The 23,557-nt window shown below is 43.8% G+C and overlaps 1 protein-coding gene across 2 annotated transcripts in view; it reads right to left on the bottom strand.

Annotated features, from left to right (window-relative positions):
- The window catches only part of TMEM245 (transmembrane protein 245), a 101,026-nt gene that overhangs the window by 61,744 nt on the left and 15,725 nt on the right, over positions 1-23,557 (bottom strand). For both annotated transcript variants that reach the window (XM_062207792.1, XM_062207793.1), the window contains exons 4-6: positions 10,273-10,389; positions 5,871-6,080; positions 1,403-1,572 (exon numbers count right to left, since the gene is read on the bottom strand). In XM_062207792.1, coding sequence (XP_062063776.1) covers positions 1,403-1,572; positions 5,871-6,080; positions 10,273-10,389 — 497 coding nt within the window. The remainder of the gene's footprint in view (positions 1-1,402; positions 1,573-5,870; positions 6,081-10,272; positions 10,390-23,557) is intronic.

The raw sequence follows: 23,557 nt of genomic DNA, 5'->3' as shown, positions 1-23,557 counted from the left end.
CTTCACGACCTTCCATAGCTTATGATTAGAACTTTGAAAGCAAAACTTTAGTTTGACAAATGGACAGAAACAGAGTGAGAAGGGCGACTGGGTGGAGGGGAAGGGGGTGGTTAGGAGGGTGAAGGTGTCACAGAATTAGACAGTAAAAACCAACATCTGTGTGTCCATTTACCTTCTTATTTAGCCAGTGCCAGAGCTTGAGGGTAGGGGGTAAAGCGAGGAAGAGAAGATAAGAACAGTGGAATATCATTAGAGAATGCAATAACAGTATGGAAAGAAGAAAGTCACTGAGAGCATGAGAAGGAATTGTCCAGACAAAGGAAAAACGAGGGGAAGAAACAGCAGTGCATTAACAAAGTCTTAAAATCAAGAGAAGGTAATATGTATTTAAGATAGATACAACTGAAAGGATGGCAGTCAAGCTTTACTGGTAACCAAACAATTAAAAATACGAAATTTAACCTGAATGCATGAAGGCTCAGTCCCTGTGCCTTTGCACTGTGCCATCCACCTGTTTTTCTTGCCATGCCCACCTGGGAAATTCCTACATGTGCTTCAAAACAGGAGCTGGCATCACTTCCTCGGCAAACCCTTCCCCATCCCTTAATAGAGGGTCATTTTGTCCATGTCCTGTCCATACCTTAATAGAGGGTCATTTTGTCCATGTCCTGTCCATACCTTCCCTACACAAATTACATCAACAGCTAACACTTACACAGAGCTTACTGTATGCAAGGCACCCATTTAGGGAGTTACATACATTAATCATTTAACCCTCACAATCATTCTATGAAGTAGGTGCATCTTATCGATAAGGAAAACGAAGCACAAAAAGGTTAAACTTGTCCAAGATCCATGGCTCCTAAGTAGCAAGACTGGGGCTGGAAACCAGAGTATGGATTCAGAGCCCAAGCTCTTTAACTACTGTGCCTCTGTGTGTAACCACTGCCTCTGGACCTTCAAGAATTGTTGGTTCTTTCCACCAAACAGAGCTTCTAGATCTGGTTTTTCATCATTCATCAGTTTTCACCGACACATGAGGATTACTCCAAAAACATTCGCCGAATTGAGCCTTTACCTGGCTATACAATTTTAGGTAAGTCACTTACCCTTCCTGGCTTTCAGTTTGGTCCTAATGAAATGAAAGAGTTGAACTAGATATTCCATAAGCCCCTTTTCTCTCATTTTTAACAGGAAAAAAACACAGTACTTACTTAAATCAAAGCCATTCTAAACTTTTATAAATCATAATTCTAAACTTTCAAATTCTTTAATTATAGAAGTAGAAATTGAATGTGTTACTAACAGTGACAATACAAACACTGGAATGGAATGCAATGGAATATTTCCAACTATGAAACACAAAAACCGCAAATAGCCCAAACTCTTAAAAATACAATACCTTGCTATCAACTTTTAGCAGGAATTTTCCAAGTCCAATAATTGGCCATGGTGCTAGGGCTTCCTGTCGCTCCTTCAAGAAGCACTCGACAACCCGCCACCATACGTGGCAGCGTTTTTCCAGGAAGTCCACAACTCCAAAGTGAATGACAAGCTTTTTGAGTACCCAGACTATAAAACAGATAAAAAACACACAAATGTAAACAAAATATAGATTATAAAGTTATGAGAAGCTTCCTTAACTGCACATGGCCTTTCTAAATCAGTAAAGCCAGTATTAAAATAAAGATCAATATTTGCCGGTGCCGCGGCTTAACAGGCTAATCCTCCGCCTTGCGGCGCCGGCACACTGGGTTCTAGTCCCAGTTGGGGTGCTGGATTCTATCCCGGTTGCCCCTCTTCCAGGCCAGCTCTCTGCTATGGCCCGGGAAGGCAGTGGAGGATGGCCCAAGTGCTTGGGCCCTGCACCCACATGGGAGACCAGGAGAAGCACCTGGCTCCTGGCTTCGGATCAGCGAGATGCGCTGGCCGCAGCGGCCATTGGAGGGTAAACCAACGGCAAAAAGGAAGACCTTTCTCTCTCTCTCTCTCACTATCCACTCTGCCTGTCAAAAATAAATAAATAAATAAAATTAAATCAATATTATAAAAAAAGGGGAGTGGGGGAGTCCAAGGGATTTTTTTTTTTTTTTGACAGGCAGTGTTAGACAGTGAGAGAGCGACAGAGAGAAAGGTCTTCCTTCTGTTGGTTCACCCCCCAAATGGCCACTACGTCCAGCGCGCTGGATCCAAAGCCAGGAGCTTCCTCCTGGCCTCCCATGCAGGTGCAGGGCCCAAGCACTTGGGCCATCCTCCACTGCCTTCCTGGGCCACAGCAGAGAGCTGGACTAGAAGAGGAGAAACCGGGACAGAATCCAGCGCCCCAACCAGGACTAGAACCCAGGGTGCAGGTGCTGCAGGCGGAGGATTAGCCAAGTGAGCTGCAGCACTGGCCAAGGGATTCCAAACAGATGGAACTGGGCCAAATAACTCTTCCCTCAGTCCCCACCTGCTCACGTATTATCTTCATTGTGAATTCTGAATCCCGGAGGGTGCATGGATTATTTTACAGTCCACAGAAACATAAGACACTCTTATCATGAAGTTTTCAGTGACTACAGTCTTGGACCTTCACATCTTCCCCCTTCCTGGGAAAAAAGCACCAAGCTCTGACATTTCTTATCTCACTGGCTATTGCAGCTACTCTTGCCAAATTTTGTTCTTTTCCTTAGATTTAGTATAGGGCATTCCATACGCATCAAGATTTTATACCACTGCAGGGTAATTTCACTGTTCCTGTTTCCCCACTTGATGCTGTCTGTATTTGTGAGAGATGCCAGGAGTTGGTAGAGAAGCCTGCTGAGTATAAGCAGAGCTACCGGAAGTGGGCTCTGCGGCTGTGCACTGTGCAAGTCTAGTGAGGGCCACTCAGGACCACAACAGGCATGTCTCTCCCCAGAGCTGGGCAGTCAGCAGCACTCCAAGCGGGTCCGCAACTTCCTGTTCAAAGCCAATTGAGAAGGTGGTGGGGGCAAAATGAAGCATTACTGATCCGTGAGGCTTTAAGTCTGGACAGTGGAAAATTCACCCAACTACTATAATTTCTCTAACCCCAAGGAAGGTGTCCTTAGCCTTGGCCTTATAATCCAAGGTTCACAATTCACTATTCTGAACCAAGAGTTCAGCGTTATACATCAGTTCTGCAATTCTGACGTTAGTGTTTTTAAATTCCTAGGAAAGGCTCCAGCGGTTTCTAGACTAAGCCCTGGACAAATACAGGCTGTAGGAAACCCTGTTCACAACCAGCTCTCCCAAGGCCATGTCTGATTCCTATGATGACCAGAGGGCTAACATATGACTATGAGAAATGTAACACAATTTTAGGAAAAGGGGATCCCAACAGCACTTCACATGTGATTTGCTAACATAATGCAATCATCCAGAAAAATTGAAAAAGCATGGAACAATCTAGAAGAACAAGTTAAACTATGCTTCATAAGCATTTCTATAATAACAGAATGCATGGTCATAATAGATACCTTATAACTTAATTACAACAGTATCTCCTTCTAGCTGCATGACAGTTGTTCTGTTGAGAAAGATGCTGGTACAGATTTCGAGGACAAGCACTATACAAGTCTCTGGTCATGGTAAATGTTTAAAATAATAGCTAACTAACTGACTACCCAGTTTAATGAGAATAATACATGATAAAATGAATAATCTAGAAAGTAAATGGAAGGGCTGGCGCTGTGGCACACTAGGTTAATCCTCCGCCTGCAGTGCTGGCATCCCATATGGGCACCAGTTCTAGTCCTGGCTGATCCTCTTCCAATCCAGCTCTCTGCTACTGCCTGGGAAAGCAGTAGAGAATGACCCAAGTCCTTGGTCCCCTGCATCCGCGTGAGAGACCGGAAAGAAGCACCTGGCTCCTGGCTTTGGATCGGCGCAGCTCCGGCCATTGCGGCCATTTGGGGAGTGAACCAATGGAAAGAAGACCTTTCTCTCTGTCTCTCCTTCTCATTGTATGTAACTCTATCTCTCAAATAAATAACTAAAACCTTTAAAAAAAAAAGTAAATGGAACAATAAAGTTTGGGTGACTTCTGGACTACACAGGTGATCCAAAATTCAGACTGTTTCAAGCAATATCGAAAAACTTGACAGAAAACAAAGACTCATAAAATTTGGGGGGTACCTGAGTGGCAGAATCCACGGCAACCACTGAGGACTTAATATTTAGCATAATATGATTACAATAAATAATCAGGAAAATATCAAATAAAAGATGCTCTTAGATTGAACCTAAGGTAGAGAAAACTCTTCCTTATCCTTTTCAGTCTTAGAAAACAGCTTTGTGAAAATCAACATGAAAAGTAGGCCTTAAATTGCCACAGTATTAGGGAAAGAGACCTGGTTCAGTGACTTATGGAAAACCATACAATTGTGTCTTGATATAATACACATGTAATTCAAGTTTTCTGCCAAACTAAACAAAACTTTACATATACACACAAGTACTTCTGAAAGTGTACATTTCCTTTGAATTAAAAATGCAAAGTCAAATATGATTGTCTAAGAGCAGCTCTCAAAATTCATTAATAAACCTCAAGACCAAGATTGTTGTGAATCTTCTCCATACAATCACAGTTGGCTGAACAGTCATCTCTCAACTAATCCCAAATACCACACAAAAACTATCTTCTTTTAGGCTAAACAAATACATTTTCTTTTCTCTTTTTTTTAAGATTTATTTATTTGAAAGTTAGAGTTACAGAGAGAGAGAAGGAGAGGCAGAGAGAGAGAGAGGTCTTCCATCCGCTGGTTCACTCCCCAGTTGGCTGCAACAGCTGGAGCTGCACTGATTCGAAGCCAGGAGCCTCCTCTGGGTGCAGGGCCCAAGGACTTGGGCCATCTTCTACTGCTGTCCCAAGCTATAGCAGAGAGCTAGATCAGAAGTGGAGCAGTCGGGACTTGAACCAGCACCCATATGGGATGCCAGCACTGCAGGCGGCAGCTTTACCTGCTACACCACAGCACCAGCCCCAACAAAACTTGAAAGTAAAATATTAAAGATGTATCAAGAGGGGGCCGGCACCGTGGCTTGGCTAATCCTCCACCTGAGGCGCCAGCATCCCATATGGGCACCGGGTTCTAGTCCTGGCTGCTCCTCTTCCCAGTCCAGCTCTCTGCTGTGGCCCAGGAAGGCAGTGGAGGATGGCCCAAGTGCTTGGACGCCTGCACCCCCGTAGAAGACCAGGAAGAAGTTTCAGATCAGCGTAGTTCCAGTCATGGCAGCCACTTGGGGGGTGAACCAACGGAAGGAAGACCTTTCTCTCTCTCTCACTGTCTGTAACTCTGTCAAATAAAAAAAAAAAATTAAAAAAAAAAAAAAAGATGTTTCAAGGAGCTGGCGCTGTGGCTCAGTAGGATATTCCTACGCCTGAGGCACCAGCATCCCATATGGGTGTTGGTTCTAGCACTGGCTGCTGCTTTTCTAATCCAGCTCTCTGCTATGACTGGGAAAGCAGTAGGAGATGGCCCAAGTGCTGCTTGGGCCCCTGCACCTGCTTGGGCCCCTGCACCTGCTTGGGAAACTTAGAAGAAGCTCCTGGCTTCTGGCTTCTGGCTTCAGATTGGCCTAGCTCCAGCCATTGCAGCCATTTGGGAAGTGAACTAGTAGAAGGAAGACCGTTCTCTTTCTCTGCCTCTCTCTGTAACTCTACCTCTCGAATAAATAAATAAAATCTTAAAAAAAAAAAAAAAAGATGTTATCAAAGGAATAATCCTCCCAAATAATGTTAGTTCATTATTTAAAGGCAAACATAAGATTGTTTTATTTTAAAAGACAGTAAAATTATCTGAAATATTAAAATGCAAAACTAAAAGACTTCAAAGACAAGATGAGATCATAATTAAGCAGATAATGACCTGCAACAGGCACTGGTAGCAACTGCACAATCCACAGGTTCAGCCAGATCTGGACAACAATGATGGCCCACACGAGACACACAAAGTAGATGTCACTTGTTTTCTTCTTTCTAAGGAACGTTCCCATTTCAGGCCTCGGTCTGCCCAGGGTTGGGGAAGGGGAGGAAGCGGAGGACAACGTTGGAGGAGGCTCTCCACTGTCCATGGTTTCTATGGTGAGAAAGAAAAAAATCCACACACCAAATTACTTTAGGAACAGCACACAGAGCAGTTCACAGGCCACCCTGTTCTAAGCCTCCAAATTGTACTCTGAGTCCGGCACACAAGGACCTGGTGTGTTTGCATAAGCAATGAAAAGTCCTGGGGAAGTGCAATCTGACAATGCTTAACTCTAGGGAAATTACGTTTGTTGGGGGATAGAGTTAGGAAGCAGATTTTACTTTTTATACTTTATACTATTCAGCATATACATATTTAAATAAAGGAAAATACATGTCACAGCAGCTGAGAATTATAATTACCCCACAAAAAGTATCCAAACCATAGAAAGCAACAAATACTAACATATACTACAATGATTGCATTTAAAAATTCTTCCTTTTAAAATATATTAGATAAAATGTTAAATTACGTTTAGATGTGTCATATTTCTGACACAGTATAATATAACTTTTCAGTGTCATTTCACCTAAAAAGTGACCAGCTGCTCTTACAGGAACCTAACACTTTCAAACATATATTTCTGCTTGAATGAGATGTAAAACAATGACAGACTGCTAGGATGAGGAACTCTCAAATAAAGGAAACCTTACCAAGATTATTTCTAGCAATACAACTATATGTCACATTTTACTATTAGGTTCTACATTTCTATTTCTTAGTTTTAACAAGATATTATCATAAATCAGATGTCAAGTAACTCTTAAATATTATTTGATATACACCATGATGACAGAAACTAAGATCCTAAAACTTGCATTCTACCTATTAAAAGAAGTTAAATACAAAAGTATATCACAGGGGCCGGCATTGTGGCATAGCAGGGTAAGCCACCCCACGCAAAGCCAGCATCCCATGTGGGCACCGGTTTGATTCCTGGCTGCTCTACTTCCAATCCAGCTCTCTGCTAATGCACCTGGGAAAGCAGCAGAAGATGGCCCAAGTGTTTGGGCTCCTACATCTAAGACCCAAGAAGTCTTTCTGGGAGACCTGGAAGAAGCTCCTGGCTTCATCCTGGACCAACCCCAGCCATTGCAGCCATTTGGGGATTGAAACAGCAGATGGAAGGCTTCTCTCCCTCCCTCTCTCTAACTCTGCCTTTCAAATAAATAAAAATAAATAAATCTTTTAAAAAAAAAAAAAGTATATCATGCTAAAGAAAGTCAGTAAAAAGAAATGAATATCCATAGTCCCAGCCTCCGATTTGACTCTTACACAGCCCCACACAGCTCTCCTTTGTCATTTTCTCCCTGCAGTTGAATGTCAGCTCAAGAGAGCTGAGACCTACTCTGTCCTGTTCTCCTTCCACTAAACCCCTAGCACACAGAACAGTACCTGTCACACAGCAGGTGCTCAATAAATATTTATTGAATGAATAACTTCCCTGTTATTTCCCTTTTTATTTACTTTTCCTTTTTAGTCGAAAGAAAAAAAAGACAGAAAGATCTTCCATCTACTAGTTTATTCCCGAAATGCCCATAATGGCAGGTTTGGGACAGTCTGAAACCAGGAGCCCAGAACTTATTCCAGGTCTCCCTCGTGGGTGGAAGGGACTCAAGTACTTGAGTCATAACCCACGTGCTGGCTCCAAGTACATGTTAGTAAGAAGCTGGATGAGAAGTGGATTAGTTGTGTTTTGAACCCATGTACTCTTGATAAGGGATGTGGGCATCCCCAGAGGTAATTTAACTACTGCACCAACCCCCCTACACAGTTTTCCCTTTTATCTTTTTAGTGGCCATATAGCAGCCCACTGACAGCAGCATCAAAGCTTCCTAAGTGTTTATTTTAATACTAAATGTTAGCTGTTGAGTGAATTTTTACTACTCTGATAACTTGCACCATGGTAAGTCAGCTCACCTCACTAGGACTAACATTCTACCCTGAGGTTTAAGGCTAAAGCCCAGCCTATTACAGCATGCTTTTGTTTGACTTTGCTATCTGTGTTATCTTTCTAATTTGGAAACCTCAAGTCCATGGGTGTGGCAGATATTGGGAAGAATAAGATCATAACCAAAATTTTGGAAGCATGATTCAATGTGCAAGAAAAGTACGTGTTCCTTATGACTCCAAATGCCTACCTCTTGGTTGATCCCGTCCCTCAAGATGTTTCTAAAGTCAGTTCTTCAAGAAGGGCTCACTATAAATACTCCCTAATCCCAAACACCTCTGGCGTTAGTGAGCTCTCAGCTCACAGCAATGCCGTTTACATTCCTGAACTGTGTGACTGTAAAGCTCCTATAAGCCACAGCTGGATCTGGCTCAGGACTGCAACTTCAGAAGCCAGGCCACATAGAACAGAACCCAGAGGGATCTGTTTCAGAAGAGCCAGTGTTAACAGCAGAAGGCGGCCGGCGCCGTGGCTCAACAGGCTAATCCTCCGCCTTGCGGCACCGGCACACCAGGTTCTAGTCCCAGTCGGGGCACTGGATTCTGTCCCCGTTGCCCCTCTTCCAGGCCAGCTCTCTGCTATGGCCCGGGAAGGCAGTGGAGGATGGCCCAAGTGCTTGGGCCCTGCACCCGCATGGGAGACCAGGAGAAGCACCTGGCTCCTGCCTTGGGATCAGTGCGGTGCGCCGGCCGCAGCACGCCAGCCCCGGCGGCCATTGGAGGGTGAACCAACGGCAAAGGAAGACCTTTCTCTCTGTCTCTCTCTCTCACTGTCCACTCTGCCTGTCAAAAAAAACAGCAGAAGGCAGGCAAATAAAGCTTTTAGCAGAAATGGAAGACAAAGAATGCCAGAGAAATGACTAGAAGAAGGGAAAAGCCTTCCTTCTGGCCCCAAAAAAGTGAGTTGGAGAAACAGAACAAAAGGAAAAGCACCATGAGGCAATGGAACAGAATGCAGGAGAAGTGTTAGTTATAGACAATAAGGAACCAAAATGAGGAAAGCATAAAGTGGAAGGAACTGTGTAAAAGCTACATGGGGCATGAAAAAAAGGAAATAAAATCAAAGTGGAAAGAGGGGGAGAAGGATTTGGTGCAGCAGGTAAAGCACTGAGTGGGATGCCCACACCCCTATCAGAGTGCCTGGCTTGTCTTGGCTCCGCCTGATATCCAGCCTCCTACTAATGTGCACCCTGGGAAGGCAGCAGATGATGGCTTAAATACGTGCTTCCCTGCCACCCACATGGGAAACTCAGATGGAGTTCTGGCTCCTGGTTTCTGCCTGGCCCAGCCCTGGCTATTGAGGATATCTGAGGAGTGAAACAGTGAATGGAAGGTCTCTCTGTCTGTCTCTCAAATAAAATAAAAATAAATTTTTGAAAATTTAAAATTAAAAAACATGAAAAAGAATAGCATAAGAAACCCAAGAAAGCAAAAAATTAAACATAAGGGTGCAGGCATTCAGTACAGCACTTAAAAAGCTCCCTGGGATACCTGCATCCCATGACAGAGTGCCTGGGTTTCAGTTTTGACTCTGTTTTGGATTCCAGCTTCTTGCTAATGAGCACCCTGCGGTACAGCAGGTGATAACTCAATAACTTGAGTCCCTGACACCTGTATGGGAGACCTGGATGGAGTTCCCAGTTCCCAGCTTTGGCCTGGCCCAGTCCTAGTTGTTGTGTTGTGGGCATTTGGGGAGTGAACCAGTGGATGAGAGATATACATCTCTCTCCTCCCCAACAAGTAAAAAACAAAAATAAATTCTTAAAAATTACGAAAAAAAGTGATGCATAAGAACAAAAGGGGAGAGTGGAGCTTTGCCGCAGCAGGTAAAGCCACCACCTGCATCCCATATGGGCGCCAGTTTGAGTACCGGCTGTACCACTTCTGATCCAGCTCTCTGCTTTGGCCTAGGAAAGCAGTCGAAGATGGCCCAAGTCCTTGGGTCCCTGCACCCACATCGGAGCCCCACAAGAAGCTCCTGGCTCCTGGCTTCAGATTAGCACAGCTCCAGCCATTGCAGCCATTTGGAAAGTGAACCAACAGATGGAAGACCTTTCTCTTTCTCTCTCTCTCTCTCTCTCTCTCTCTCTGCCTCTCTGTAAATCTGTTTTTCAAATAAGTAAATCTTTAAAAAAAAAAAAAAGATGAGAGGAGAAAAGGTGTAAAAGTAGGAATTAGAGGAAAAAAATGATAAACCAGCAAGAGTGAGCAGCATTTTGTGTTGCTAGTGTCCTTAACTCTATTATATTTCATTTTCCAGAACAACTCTGGAAGTCCTCTTGACAGGGGTCACCTGCAGGCTGAGTGGAGAGCTGGTCTTCACTGCTTGACTCATATCCTGTGATAGAGATGGCCAAGTTTGCTAGAGTAGAAGCTGCCATGGAGATGACTTGCCCTGGTAACTCTGCCCCTGTAAAAGAAGTTTTGACAGTTTTTTAAGAAAATGATCAAAACAGGAAATGAATGTTGCAAACTTAAACACAGTCTTACCTTTCCAACAGCAATAAAGCAAAATGGGTATTAGTTAGCTCATTAGCCCAGTGGTTCTTCACCAAGGGAGAACGACCGAGAATCAACTGAAAAGCATTATGAAAAATACAAGTCCTTGCACTCTTCCTCATTTGGCTCTGGCAGACATTTACTACACAGTCTGGGGGACTGGTGTTGTGGGGCGGCAGATTAAGCTGCTGCCTGTGACACCCCTAACAGACTGCTGGTTCAAGTCCCGGCTGCAAATCTGGCTGTTGCAGCCATCTGAGGAGTGAACCAAGAGATGAAACTCGATCTCTGTCATTGTGCCTTTCAATCTTTCAAATGAATCTTTTGGGCTGGTGCTGTGATGTAGCAGTTAAGCTGCTGCCTGCAGTGCCAGCATCCCATACGGGTGCCAGTTCAAGTCTTGACTGCTCCATTTCCGATCCGGCTCTGTGCTAATGCTCCTGGGAAAGCAGCAAAAGATAGCCCAAGTGCTTTGGCCCTGCATCTACATGGGAGACCCAGAGGAAGCTCCTGGCTCCCAGCTTATGATCAGCCCATCTCTGGCCACTGCGGTCATTTAGACAGTGAACCAGCAGATGGAGGATCTCTCTCTCTGACTCTCTCTGTCTCTGTAACTCTGCCTTTCAAATAAATAAATAAATAAATCTTTAAAAATAAATACTTTTTTAAAAAAATATACAAGTTCGGAATGCTATATTAATCATTTTTAAGTTTACAACTTGATTTTCCTGCATACTTCTATTAAGAAATACTGGGACACCAGGAAGGTAGCACTCTGGTTGGACTGTCTGCCTCACTCTTTTTATTACTAGGTCCTAGTATGGTATGGGACTGTCTGCATTGGGTGCTCTCAGTAACATTCCACAAAGGAAAATGCAAATGTGTATTGATGCAAAACCATATAGATTTATAAAGCATATGATTCAGCACAGGCAAAATCTACCACTTGGAAATGTAAAAGGACATCATGACCTTGCTTCATGTTGTATGTTCCCATTTTAAGCTCCTAAGCTTAATCATTTGCACTGGATTTAAATAAAACATTTATTGATAAACAACATCTATCTGGAATGGCCAGCATTTAACCTAAAGCAGACAACACCAAGTCCTATCATGTTTTCTTGCATCCTCAAGACTCGAAAGCTAAACTGAAACTGTATTTCTTGGTTTTTTTTCTTTTTTTCAGTTTTTTTCTCTCACATTGTTGGTTTTTTTTTTTTTTTTTTGCCTTGAATTTTTTCTTTTTTTTTTTTAACTTTTATTTAATAAATATAAATTTCCAAAGTACAGCTTATGGATTACAATGGCTTCCCCCACCCCAATAACTTCCCTCCCACCCGCAACCCTCCCCTTTCCCGCTCCCTCTCCCCTTCCATTCACATCAAGATTCATTTTCAATTCTCTTTATATATAGAAGATCAGTTTAGTATATATTAAGTAAAGATTTCAACAGTTTGCACCCACATAGCAACATAAAGTGAAAAATACTGTTGGAGTAGTAGTTATAGCATTAAATCACAATGTACAGCACACTAAGGACAGAGATCCTACATGATATTTTTTAAAAATTGATTAATTTTCTATGCAATTTCCAATTTAAAACCAAATTGTTGTTTTTTTTCATTTTCAATTATCTTTATATACAGAAGATCGCTTCAGTATATACTAAGTAAAGATTTCATCAGTTTGAACCCACACAGAAACATAAAGTGTAAAAGTACTGTTTCAGTACTAGTTATAGCATTACTTCACATTGGACAACACATTAAGGACAAAGATCCTACATGGGGAGCAAGTGCACAGTGACTCCTGTTGCTGACTTAACAATTTGACACTCTTGTTTATGGCGTCAGTAATCTCCCTAGGCTCTAGTCATGAGTTGCCAAGGCTATGGAAGCCTTTAGGGTTCAACAACTTCGATCTTATTCCGACAGGGTCATAGTCAAAGTGGAAGTTCTCTCCTCCCTTCAGAGAAAGGTACCTCCTTCTTTGATGGCCTCGTTCTTTCCACTGGGATCTCACTCGCAGAGATCTTTCATTTAGGTCTTCTTTTTTTTTGTTTTTCCCAGAGTGTCTTGGCTTTCCATGCCTAAAATACTCTCATGGGCTCTTCAGCCAGATCCGAATGCCTTAAGGGCTGATTCTGAGGCCAGAGTGCTATTTAGGACATCTGCCATTCTATGAGTCTGCTGTGTATCCCACTTCCCATGTTGGATTGTTGGATCGTTCTCTCCCTTTTTGATTCTATCTATTAGTAATTAGTATTAGCAGACACTAGTCTTGTTTGTGTGATCCCTTTGACTCTTAGACCTATCAATGTGGTCAATTGTGAACTGAAGTTGATCACTTGGACTAGTGAGATGGCATTGGTACATGCCACCTTGATGGGATTGTATTGGAATCCCCGGGCACGTTTCTAACTCCACCATCTGGGGCAAGTCCGATTGAGCAAGTCCCAAATTGTACATCTCCTCCCTCTCTTTTTCCCACTCTTATGTTTAACAGGGATCACTTTTCAGTTAAAACTGTATTTCTTGGACTTTCTTATAGCTATGGTCCCATGTGTTATGCAGTCTCTACCACACAGGTACACCTGAGTAAGATTTGGAAGACTGAAGAGGCACACCAGAACTTGGAAGCCCCCAGCTCTCATGTCAAACACAGTCATGGAGGCATACATTGTGACTGCAGCAGACCTTCAGAGGTTCTGATGCAGGATCTCAAACTTGTAGGCAGGTGGCAGCAGCTGTGGTCTTTGCCCAGACAGTCCTTTGGTGTCACTGTGCATTCTTCATGGTGGCATCTGTATTGGATGCAAGCTTACCTGTTTGGCCTTGCTGAAGACTCCACTTGCAAAAATTCCACATGCTAATCAATACCTCTATTTAAATTAGTTACAGCCAGTGCACTGCGGCCGGTGCACACGCTGATCCGAAGCCAGGAGCCAGGTGCTTCTCCTGGTCTCCCATGCGGGTGCAGGGCCCAAGCACTTGGGCCATCCTCCACTGCCTTCCCGGGCCACAGCAGAGAGCTGGCCTGGAAGAGGAGCAACCAGGACACAATCTGGTGCCCCAACCGGGACTAGAACCTGGTGTGCCAGCGCCGCAGGTGGAGGATTAGCCTATCGAGCCATGGCACTGGCCAACAGGATCCTTTTAATGCTCCTCAAATATGGACTCTGGCTGCACTTTGACAGACTTCCAAACACCCACCCATTAAGCATTCATTCACCAATGGATGACTACACTACATGCCAAGATAAGGAACTAAGGCTTGGTCTTAAGTCCAGTTTAAGACCTAAACAATCAGTTATGACTCAGTATGTTATGAACTAATGTAAACTAATGCAGAATGTCTGGGGAGCACAGAAGATGGAAATCTAAGCCATATCGGGAGGTCAGAAAGATGCTCCCAAAGGAGCAACAGTCCAACAAGAATATTAAAGATGGCATCCTTTCAACCCATTTAGACAGACGTTAGATTAAAAAGGCAGAACAAGATTACCTTGGGAAAGAGAGGCTGGCATCTTGGAGGGCAGGGGTGGGAAAGCGTTCCAGGGAGATGAAGAGCAGGTGCAAAGACACAAAGTCAAGACAAAGCAGAGGGTCCTCTTTAATGAACTCTAAGAAGTTCCATAGTTGAACATGGGGTACGGAAAGAAGACTCAAAAGGCACAAGGATGCTGAGAGAGATGGGCCAGAGAACAAAGGTCTCATATGACCATGCACAACACAGGGGTCCAGAGCACAGGTGAGAATACAAGTCTACTTAAGTTTAAACCCAGGTCCATTCCTTACTACTTGGATGACTACAGACAACTTATTTAGCACACTGGTGCTTCAGTCTCCCCAAGTGTGAAATGAGGTTCATATGATTCCTCTCTTATGTGAAAATTAAGAGAAACACTATATAAAGTGCTTAGAACAATGCTTAATATGTAATAAGTGCTCAATAAATGGTATCAGGGTAGGCTTTGTGGCACAATGGGTTAAGCCATCACTTGGAATGCCTGCATTTCGTATCGGGGGGCCTGTTCAAGTCTCAGCTACTCTGCTTTTGACCAGTTTCCTTCTAAACAGTGCTGGGAGGCAACAGGTGATGGCTCAAACATTTGAGTCCCTGTCACCAACACAGGAGACCTGGAAAGAGGTCAACCCCACCATGGCTATTGCAGGCATCTGGGGAGTAAACTAAAGAGTAGACAACCTCTCTGTGTGTCTGCCACAGTGCCTATGAAACAAAAATAAACACTTTTAAAAATAGTTGTTAGTTATGATCAACATCATCTATATCAAAATACTGGCTTTGAGACTCTAAACTGTAAGCATAAGCCCCAGTATTTTATATTATTTCTCTGTACCTCTCATCCCTTCTATATTATAGTTACTTTCATATGTCTTATCCCCCTTAGTAGACATTTTTAGATCTCTCCATAGTCATTTCCCTACATCTAACCTCCCAGTAGACATTTTCAGCTCTCTTCACAGAACTAAGCAAAACTTTCTGCACAAAGAAGGCCCTTCAAGACTTGAAGAAAAGCTAAAATCATCAGATCACATCTTTCAAGAAATGACTTAGACTCCCCAATCTGCTGATGTCACTAAAATACACAATATATTTTAGCTACCTCACTGAAAATTATGCAATAGTACCCTTAATACACAAATAATTCAGCAAACCTTTAGAATGCCTTAAACTTCACAAAAATAGGAAAAGAGGCAAGGGCATTTGGCACCCCAGTTAAGTTGCCACTTGGGATGCCCACAGTGTCTATCAGAGTGCCTGGGTTCAAGTCCTGGCTCTGCTCTGTCTTTCAAATAAATTTTTCTAAAAAATTCAAAGCATGAAAGGAGTAGCTCACAGAAAAAAAAAAAAAAAAGGAATGAGCAAAATGTGAAAATTATGAATGTAAGACTTGGCAACTAATCCTATGAAACATATGCATTTTAACAACTTCTTAGTCATAGCCTTCAGCACTTTCAAAAAGGGTCCAGGTAGGAAAATGATAAACTGGACAGAAGAATGCCAGGATCGAGAATCTAGACAGGGTCATGGGATTAAATAAAAAGCCCCAGCTAAAAATAGGCACACAAATAAGGGAACATAATCTTGGGACTCAAGGACTAAAAAACAAAAAAGGAAAGAGTATCCACGGTTTCAAATATCAGTCTGCCCAGGGACACAGCCAGCATTCAGTGCAGGCCCAAATAACAGGGCATCTACACAAGTCCACAAAAGCAGGCCACTGACACTCGCAGCCTAGCACCAGAGGACAGAAACTGAGAGCGTGGCCCATTAGAAACAGATCACAAGGTCAGATTAAATCTGTGAATACAGCCAACAACAATGGGAAGGCTAACTTTTTCAATCGTCATGGGAAGACATCATTTGAAAAGAAGTCTAAATAAGGAGGTACCCTAGTCTACCTTCATTCTTTTTCACAGAACCTGTGGTGGTTGCCTAGACTACATTCGAAGATGTTTGCTAGAAGGAGGTATCACATACCAAATAAAAGTGCCCTTTGAAGAGACTTCTGTTTCCATTACTCACATGGAAAATACATCTCCCTCTCAATGGTATCACTTCACAAGGACCTGGACAGGGAACAGGAAGTTCCTTCAGGCCTTTGTAACTGACAGTATCAGAACTGGGGAGTGGGAGAATAGCAGCAGAAAATTTAAGTAAGGGGCCAGCATCGTGGTGCAGTAGGTAAAGCCACCACTGCAACACCAGCATCCCATATGGGCACCAGTTCATGTACAGCCTGCTCCACTTCCAATTCAACTTCCTGCTAATGGCCTGGGAAAAGCAGCAGAGGAGGCCCAAGTGTTTGGGTCCCTGCTACCCACACGAGAGACCTGGAGGAAGCTCCTGGCTTCAGCCTGGCCCAGCCCTGGCCATTGTGGCCACCTGGGGAGTGAACCAATGGATGGAAAAATCTCTCCTTCTCTTTCCCTCTTTGTAACTCTGCTTTTCAATTAAATAAATAAATCTTTAACAACAAAATTTTTTTTCAAAAAACAAATTTAATTTGCCCTTTTCTTTTTTCCAATTTGGGCTAAACTGGACCAAACTTGTTGATTTATATTGCATGCTACCCTCAAAGCAGTGAGACAGCTTCTAGGCCTTTCCTGGAAAGATACTTCTGGTCATTTACAAGCCATCTCTGGAAGGACAGCACCCTGTTCTACCTGCTGGCACTTCTTGCAATGGGGGTCAAAGCTATTAAAGGCACACGGGAGGCTGGCGCTGCGGCTCACTAGGCTAATCCTCCGCCTTGCGGCGCCGGCACACCAGGTTCTAGTCCCGGTCGGGGCACCGATCTTGTCCCGGTTGCCCCTCTTCCAGGCCAGCTCTCTGCTGTAGCCAGGGAGTGCAGTGGAGGATGGCCCAAGTGCTTTGGCCCTGCACCCCATGGGATAAGCACCTGGCTCCTGCCATCGGATCAGTGCGGTGCACCGGCCGCAGCGCGCCTACCGTGGCAGCCATTGGAGGGTGAATCAACGGCAAAAGGAAGACCTTTCTCTCTGTCTCTCTCTCACTGTCCACTCTGCCTGTCAAAAAAAAAAAAAAAAACAAAGGCACATGGGACACTTCTTACCCTAACTGTCCAACAAATTTCTCATACCCAGCATATGGCCCCTGAGATGCTTCTTCATCTATAAAATAGGCATAATAATACCAGTCTCACTGGGTGGCACATTAAAAGCCCCTCCCAGGGCCTTGCTTAGGGAGATGGCCCTGATGTCAGCATTCTTGTTTCCTCACAGGCCAAGGGAGCACACTAAAGCTGGGTTCCAGGTGCTCTGGTCCAGAACTCATGGAGCAGTAAGAGGTGGGACCTTCAAGAGGCGATTCACTGGAGGGCTCTGCCCTCGTGGTAGGGTGCCATGATACAAAGGGGAGTTTGGCCCCTGTATTGCTCTCTCTCCTTCCACAAAGTAAGAACACAATGAGAAGGCCCTCACATGCCAGCACCTGGATATCAGACTTCCCAGGTTGCACCACCACGAGCCAGTAAGTCTCTGTTTATTATAAACGACCTAGTCTGTGGTATCGTGGTAGCAGCACAGAGTGGACTGAGGCACCAGGTTTCTACAAGATGGGATTCCCAGGGTCCAAGAGGCATAGGAGCCAGGTCCTGTAGTTGCGAAAAACCAACACAGCAACATGGAGGACTGCAGGAGCTAACAACCACAGCTGGGTGACAGAAGGACCTTTCAGGATGACTGATGCGAGTTCAAAAACCCAGATGAAGGGACAGAACTCCGGGCTTAGAGTCAAGGACTCTACCAGTCACTTGTGTGGCTGTGGGCAAGTCAGTTAACCACTCAAATTCAATGTCTTCCTTTGCAAATCAGGGGCTTCATCTAACAAAGCTTCATTTGATTGTGGATTTAAAAAGATATACCTGGGGGCAGCAGTTCAGTTGCCATTTGAAACACCTGGACCCCACATCAGAATGCCTGGTTCAAATCCCAGCTATTCCACTTATGATCCAGCTTCCTGTTAATGCACAACCTGGGAAGCAGTAGGTAATAACTCAAGTAGTTGGGTCCCTGCCATCGACATGGGAGACCAAGACTGAGTTCCAAGCTCCTGGCTTCAGCCTGGCCCAGTCTAGGCTGTCATGGGCATTTGGATAATGAACCAGTAGATAGAAGATCTCTCTTCTGTCTCTCTTCCTTTCAAATAAAGTGAAAATAAAGTAAATACATAAATAAAATGATAGTACATTCAAAAGCACATAAGAGTTCCTGGTCCATGGTAGGCAATTAAAATAATTTTTCTCTACATTATCTAGGCTTCTAGGAAGTACCACGTAAGAGTTCCCCAGCTCTAAGAGACTACCAAGTAAGGACCCTGGGTTCAGAAGGAACCATTGAAACTAACTCAGGAAGGATCCATAAGAAGCATTTTCTGGGTCTAGGAACCAAACTCATGATGAAACTCTGACAAGTAATTCTGTAAGTCATGTGAACCACTGATCATGAAGATTCTACAACAGCAAAAGATTCAAAGATTTGAAGACACAGAGAAAGACACCTGCACAGACCAAGATCTCCAAAGGGACAGTGGAAATGACAAGAAGGAATGATGCACACACTGCCATGGCAGTCAGTCCCCATAATCACTCCTGGCCCTACCTGCACTACAGCCACACCTACAGGAGGGAACTTCCTATACCCCTAAGGGAAGATCTGTCCTATATACAGATTCAGTGCTTTGACTCTTGATTTTAAAAGAAATAAAGTTCTGGAAGAAAGAGAAAAAGAAGAATTGAAAAATTTATTTGAAAAAACATTCAAAAAATTTATTTTTTTAAAGATTTATGAAGGCCGGTGCTGTGGCTCAATAGTCTAATCCTCTGCCTAGCGGCACCGGCACACCAGGTTCTAGTCCCGGTCGGGGCGCCAGATTCTGTCCCGGTTGCCCCTCTTCCAGGCCAGCTCTCTGCTATGGCCCGGGAAGGCAGTGGAGGATGGCCCAAGTGCTTGGGCCCTGCACCCCATGGGAGACCAGGATAAGTACCTGGCTCCTGCCCTCGGATCAGCGCGATACGCCGGCCGCAGCGCACCAGCCATGGCGGCCATTGGAGGGTGAACCAACGGCAAAGGAAGACCTTTCTCTCTGTCTCTCTCTCTCACTGTCCACTCTGCCTGTCAAAAAAAAAAAAAAAAAAAAAAGATTTATGAAAGGCAGAACTACAGAGAGACAGAGGGAAGGAGGAAGGAAGAGAGGGAGGGAGGGAGGGAGAACAGGAGAAAGGGAGGGAGGGAGGAAGGAAGGAAGGGAGAGAAGGAGGAAGGGAGAGAGGAAGAGAGGGAGAGAAAAAGTCATTTGTAGGTTCACTTCACACATGGCTGCAATGACCGGAGCTTCTTCGGGTCTCCCACGCGGGTGCAGGGGCCCAAGGACTTGAGTCATCATCTTCTGCTTTCCCAGGACATAACAGAGAGCTGGATCAGAAGTGGAGCAGCCAGGACTCAAACAGTCCGGCGCCCATATGGGATGCCAGCACCGCAGGTGGCAGCTTTACCTGCTACGCCACAGTGCCGGGCTCCAAAAGATTTATTTTACAATGAGAATTTCTTAGACTACAAGTCCTGGAAGTGATTCAACATCAATCAAAGACAATGTATTCTGAAGTAGGCTAAAATGACTATAAAACTAAGAGAATAAACAAGTCCACATCTGCTCCACGTTGACCATGCGCCCCTGTGATTTCTTTCCTTGTAATAGTCTGGAATACAAATACCACAAGTCTGGTTTGTATGCCAACACACCACTAAGCTGGGTTTGCAAAGGGTAACGATAACTCACCAGGTCCTTCATTTTCCCCTACTTCCAAAACTTGTCTTAGAGAAGCCTTGTCCTCACAATTCCCTAGGCTGCATCACCAGATGACTAGAATTTACACCCTCAGAGAAAACCCAGCTGAAGATCTGGTTTAGGCTGACATTATCCACGGACTTGTAATGTGGGTCTTCCTTAGCCCTGGACAAGCAGTCAGAAGGGAGAGCCGTCCTGGGTAAGGCAAAAAGGGTAACCAGAGGGGTCTGAATCACTGTTAGGGGAGAGAAAGATGATGACAAAGCCACCTAGAGGAACAAGTGGGAACCTCTAAGATTTCTACAGCAGTCACTAACCCAGGACGTTTACTTCCACCAAGCCACAGGACTACAAAATGCAACAGATTATGACCAGAAAGGCTGAATAAAGAAAATTTAGAAAGATAACAAAACATAAACGAAAATTCTCCCCATTTCCTAATGTCAAAGAAATTTGTGATTGAGGTTTCTTTGTTTCGGGTAGCTATTTTAAAATTCCAAACATCTATTTGTAAATAAAGGTATCTTACAGTTAACAGACATTACTCATTTATGAAGTAAAATAATAAAAAGCAATTTTTAAAAAATTCAGAAGATGGCTACACAAATACACCAGAGTGCCAAAGACAGCCTTGTGATGAGAATAAAATAAAATGCTAAAATAATATTGTAGATAATGCTTCTACATCAAAAGGTACTCACAACATAATTAAGTTTAAAATGTGGATTACAGGGGCCAGCACTGTGGCAGAGCAGGTTAGGCCACTGGCTGCTGTGCCATCATCCCATATAGGTCCTGGTTCAAGTCCTGGCTGCTCCACTTCTGATCCAGCTACTGCTAATGTGCCTGGGAAGGCAGTGGAAATGGCCTAAGTGCTTGAATCCCTGCCACCCACGTGGGAGACCTAGAGGAAGCTCCTGACTCCTGGCTTCAGATCAGTGTAGCTACAGCCGTTGCAGCCATTTGGGGAGTGAACCACTGGATGGAAGATCTCTCTCTCTCGGACTCTTTCTCTAACTCTGCCTTTAAAATAGATAAATAAAATCTTTTTTCTTTTTTTTTTTTTTTTTTTTTTATAAGTGTGGGTTACAGAGGCCGGTGCTGTGGCATAGTAGGCTAAGCCTCTGCCAGTGGTGCTGGCATCCCATATGGGCACTATGGTGTCCCGGCTGCTCCTATTCCAATCCAGGCCTCTGCTATAGCCTGAGAAAGCAGCATAAGACGGCCCAACTCCTTGGGCCCCTGCACCCACATGGGAGACCTGGAAGAAGCTCCTGGCTCCTGGCCCATGGCTCCTGGCTTCAGATTGGCACAGCTCTGGCCATTGCAGCCACTTAGGGAGTGAAGCAGCAGGCTGAAGATCTCTCTCTCTCTCTCTCTCTCTCTCTCTCTCTGTGTGTGTGTGTGTGTGTATATATATATATATAACTCTGCATTTAAAATAAATAAAGTCTTTTTTAAAAAGTGGGTTACAAAAGAAAATGTTCTTATAATCCCATTTTTTGTGTTTAGAAAAGTCTGAAGGCATAAAATCTATAATATTTTGGTAAAATATGTGGGATTTTGAATGATGCTGATTTTCTTTTATTTCTCTGTATTTTCTAATTTTACTGTAATAAACTGATATCTGAGAAATGAGTATTTTTCCTTCTAAAAACCCACTGCCATTAGTAATTTGCTCTCTTAGTTTGTCTAGCCATCAGAAAGAAGGTACAGTCATTCAAAAATCAGATTTAGCTCTCAGTCACAGTCAAAATGCAAGCCGGACCATGACTCTATTTTTATATTTTCTTCACTTACAAATCCTTGGGAAATTGTACCTTTAACAAACTACTACTGGATAAAGAGCCCTTGCAGCCATGCACCTTTAAAAGTGCATGGTCTGGAGCTGGCACTGTGGTGCAGCAGGTTAAGCAACTACCTGCATTTCTGCCACCCTTTATGGGCACCAGTTCAAGTCCCAGCTGCTCCACTTTTTTTTTTTTTTACAGAGTGGACAGTGAGAGAGAGAGACAGAGACAGAGAGAAAGGTCTTCCTTTTCCGTTGGTTCAGCCCCCCAATGGCCGCTGCAGCAGGCACACCACGCTGATCTGAAGCCAGGAGCCAGGTGCTTCTCCTGGTCTCCCATGGGTGCAGGGCCCAAGCACTTGGGCCATCCTCCACTGCACTCCCGGGTCACAGCAGAGAGCTGGCCTGGAAGAGGGGCAACCGGGGCAGAATCTGGCGCCCCGACCGGGACTAGAACCTGGTGTGCCGGTGCCGTAGGCGGAGGATTAGCCTAGTGAGCCGCGGCGCTGGCCAAGCTGCTCCACTTTCAACCCTGCTCCCTGCTAATCTGCCTGGGAAGGCAGTGGAAGATGGCCCAAATGCTTGGGTCCCTGCCATCCATGTAGGAGACCCAAAGAAGCTCCTTGCTTTGGCCTGGGCTAGCCCTGGCTTTTTCAGCCATTTGGGCGGTCTCTCCTTCTCTAACTCTTTCAAATAAATAAATAAATCCTTTTTTTAAAAAAAAAGTTCATGGTCTATTCAACGATGTAGAAGTTCCAGCCAAGCAATCAGGCAAGAAAAGGAAATTATAGGCATCCTAATGCAAAAGGAAGAAATAAAACCATCTCTACTACAAATGAAATGGCCTTCTATACACAAAATCCTTAAGAATCCATCAAAAAAAAAAAAACTATTGAAACTAATTATTGAATTCAGTAAAGTTGTAGGATATAAGGTAAAAAAAAAAAAAAAAAAAAAAAAAAAAAAAAACTTGTATTGCTCTATATTAGCAATGAATTATCCAAAAAGGAAATTAAGAAAACATTCCATTTATAGCGTAAAAAAGAATAAGATGAGGGGCACATAATGGGGTACAGGCAGCAGGCTAAGCCATCGCTGTGGACGGTCACATCCCTAAGTACCTGGGACTGAGTGCCAGCTGCTCCAACGTAAGTCCAGCTTCCTACTTATGAACACCTTGGGAGGCAGCAGATGACGATCAAGAACTTGGGTTACTGCCACCCATGTGGGAACCGCATTGACTTAAAGGCTCCTGGCTTCGGTCTGGCTCAGCCCCAGCTGTTTTGGGCATTTGAGGAATAAACTAGTAGATGAAAGATCTCTATCAATCTCTCTTTCTCTCTCTGAAGCTCTTTCAAATTAAAAATAAACAAACTTAACAAAAAAACTAGAGAATAAATTCAATCACTCATTCACTGGAAACTATAAAACACTACTGAAACAAGTCGAAAGAATAACTAAATAAATGGAAATGCGCCCCCTGCTCATGAATCAGAAAGTATTTAGTTTTGTTACTTTGCAAAGACAACAATACAAAGTGACTACGAAATTCAAGGCAATGCCTATCAAGGTCCCAAAAACCTTTTTTGCAAAAACAGAAAAGTTGATCCTAAAGGCATATGGAAATGCAAGGACCCCAAAGAGCCAAAACAATCTTAAAAAAGAACAAAGCTGGAGAATCAACACTTTTTCAATTCAAAATTTATAACAAACTACAGTAAACAATACAATACTGGCATACAGACAGACACATACATCAATAGAACATAACAGAAAACTCCAGAAATAAGCCCATACATTTATGGACAACTGCTACTTTGTTTGAAAGGCACAGAAACAGACAGAAAAAAAAAACAAAAAGATGTATCAAGAGAAAAATCTTCCATCTACTGGTTCACTCCCCAAATGCCCACAAAACAGGAGTTGGGCCAGGCCAAAGCCAGGAGTCCTGAACTCA

This window comes from Lepus europaeus, chromosome 12 (genome assembly GCF_033115175.1).
Source record: "Lepus europaeus isolate LE1 chromosome 12, mLepTim1.pri, whole genome shotgun sequence".
NCBI lineage: Eukaryota > Metazoa > Chordata > Mammalia > Lagomorpha > Leporidae > Lepus > Lepus europaeus.
The sequence above is the reverse complement of the archived record's forward strand: the minus strand, read 5'-3'. Positions and strand labels throughout refer to the sequence as shown.